We start from the raw sequence: 2,515 nt of genomic DNA, 5'->3' as shown, positions 1-2,515 counted from the left end.
GTGCTGGGGATGGTGGAGAGTGGCCCTCTCTCTCCAGGTGACTTTCGACGCTGACATTCTGGGAATGAAGATCTACTAAGAAGCTTGTCATAGACCCAGAGCCCAGTTCACACCACCTTCCTCGCCTGCCCCCGCCCCCCCCAACCCCTGCCCAGGCCTGAGACGGGGTCTGGCGGAACCTTGGGTCTCACCTACGCTAGGCCGGGTGAGCCAGAGGAGGAAAACCNCGCCGTAGGCTGGAGAAGACTCGGAAAGAGGCGGCCCAGGCTGGGCAGCCGCCCACGCCTTCCAGACCCCAGGCCAGCCCTCCCCGTCTCTCAGGATCGAATGCAGAACGGGGGCCGCAGCCCAGCGCCATCTCCAGGAGTCCCGGACGCAGCTCTGGGGCAGGAAACCGGCGGCGGCAGGCCTGGCGCGCATCATAGCACGCGGCCTAAATGGGCCGCCTGGCCCTCGGGCCCGTGGCCGTGGCTGCGCTGGTGGGTCTTGAGCGAGCCCTCGCGCGCGAAGCTCTTGCCGCAGCGGGCACAGAAGTAGGGCCGCCGCTCCCCGAACACGCCAGGGCGGCGCGGGTGCGGGGCGGGCATGCGCGCGTGGGTGCGCTGGTGGTNCACACTCCGGGCAGGGGAAGGGCCGCTCGCCGGTGTGCGTGCGCTGGTGCACCTCCAGGTTGTGCTTGACGCTGAAGGCCTTGCCGCACTCGGGGCACACGAAGGCGGCCGCGCGGCCCACCCCGGCGTGCGCCTTCTGGTGCCGCACCAGGCTGGGCTGCTGCGAGAAGGTCTGGCCGCACAGCGGGCAGCGGTGAGGCTGCTCCTCCGCGGGGTGGTGGATGACCAGGCCTTGCTCGTCCCCCAGACCCTCCTCCCCGTCCCCCGCAGGGGACCCGCCCCCTGAGGACGCCAGCTCTGTCATGGGCACTTCCAGCCGCAGTCACCAGTCCCTGGAGAGATAGAAGCAGAGAGAGAGAGAGAGAGAGAGAGAGAGAGAGAGAGAGAGAGAGGAGTCAGGCGTGGGGGCATCCAAGGATCAGCCGGCCTCCAAGCTCAGGGACATTGGACCTTGCACTGGCCTCCCACACTTCAGCATCCGCCCCTCCACAGTCTTGTTCAAGCCAGGTTCCCCTGCCGGAAAGCCCTTCTTTCTCTTCTACCCTTAAATCACATCCTGCCCCTCCTCGAGGCCTTTCTCAACTTCACCTCCTCCTAGAACTTTCCCTGACCCCTCCAGCCCCTCCTGAGCCCTGTGGCCCAAGCTTGTGACCTTCAGTCATCACACTGTATGAAGGTCAGTCATGCCACCTCGGTCTCCCGGCCCTGTCATGCCTTAAGGACAGATGTGCTTCCTTCTTTTATCCCCAGCAGCAAGCACCGAGCCTGCCACACAAAGCATTGAATAAATGCAAACTGGTAATATGCCGGGGTTTCTAGTCTTGTAAGTTAGCACCTGCATATGTCTTATCTCTCCAACCAGAAGCTGGAGGTGNAGGTAGGTGCATCCCCAATCTGGAGAGAAGGGTGGGGTCCCTGGTGGTTCAAAGATATTTTTGAAAAGTTTAAAAGAAGAAAGAAAACAAAACTCCTGTACAGTTGAAAGTAATCTCAATTAAACATTAAAGGCAGCAGCTCTTTGTTTATCAAAATGAGGCATGGCTGCAAAAGGTTGGCAAATCACTGAAAGGGAGTGTGACCTTCCCTGGGGGGGAAGGGAGGGGCGAGGGGGAGGGGCTGGTCTCAGCTAGATTCCTCTTGGAATCCCCAAGACATGGAAGCCTGACCCCGAGTCTCGGCAAACAACCCCAAGTTCAGTTCCATCCCAAGTTCAGCTCCATCCCATTCATGCTGGTTCTAAGGATTCTCTTCCCGGTGGCACCGTGGTCTCTTATATTGTTTCCCACTGTCCTCACAGCGACCCCGAGGAAGGAGCCGGGCTCACTGAACCCTACTTTATAGACAGGGTAACCAAGGCACAGTGAGGTCACCTTACTTGCCCAAGGTCGCACAAGGTGAGCCAGGACTAGGCCCTAAGTTTCCCGACTCACTGTCAAAAGCTCTTCTCGATGTGTCGCTCACCAGCTAAACCCCCCTCAAAATACACACGCACATAAAAGACCACCACCACTATCCTGACCACTGCAGAGTTCTAGATCACCCAAAGGGCCACTGCTCCTATAGGCCACTGTCCGCTGCCACTCCCCTCATGCTCCCCACCTAAAAAACCTAAGGATCCTATTCCTGCAGAGCACTGAGGCCTGCCCCAGACAGGCTGAGCCGGCACCCCCATGCCCTCCTCCACCCCATCAGGGACCCAGACCTCCCTGCAGGCCTTCTCCACACTTCCAGATCTCACTGCTCACTACAGCCTCAGTCCATCTATCTGCAGAGTGGGGTCTCAGGGATCCCCCTTCTGTCTCCCCGTACCCTCAGGCCAGGGCGGAACACACACACACCCTGGAGAAGGGGACCAGTGCTACTTACATTAGACCCCACCCACAGGCTGTCCTCTCTCCCCCCCC

The 2,515-nt window shown here is 60.2% G+C and overlaps 1 protein-coding gene across 1 annotated transcript in view; it reads right to left on the bottom strand.

The window, feature by feature from the left end:
* Positions 1-230: 230 nt before the first annotated feature.
* LOC144242964 (zinc finger protein 48) overlaps positions 231-2,515 on the bottom strand; it is a 2,760-nt gene continuing 475 nt past the window's right edge. The window contains 2 exon segments of the mRNA XM_077778000.1: positions 231-612; positions 614-943. Coding sequence (XP_077634126.1) covers positions 420-612; positions 614-915 — 495 coding nt within the window. The 5' untranslated portion in view covers positions 916-943 and the 3' untranslated portion in view covers positions 231-419.

Source organism: Crocuta crocuta, unplaced genomic scaffold, assembly GCF_008692635.1.
Source record: "Crocuta crocuta isolate KB4526 unplaced genomic scaffold, BGI_CrCroc_1.0 scaffold128, whole genome shotgun sequence".
Lineage (NCBI taxonomy): Eukaryota > Metazoa > Chordata > Mammalia > Carnivora > Hyaenidae > Crocuta > Crocuta crocuta.
The sequence above is the reverse complement of the archived record's forward strand: the minus strand, read 5'-3'. Positions and strand labels throughout refer to the sequence as shown.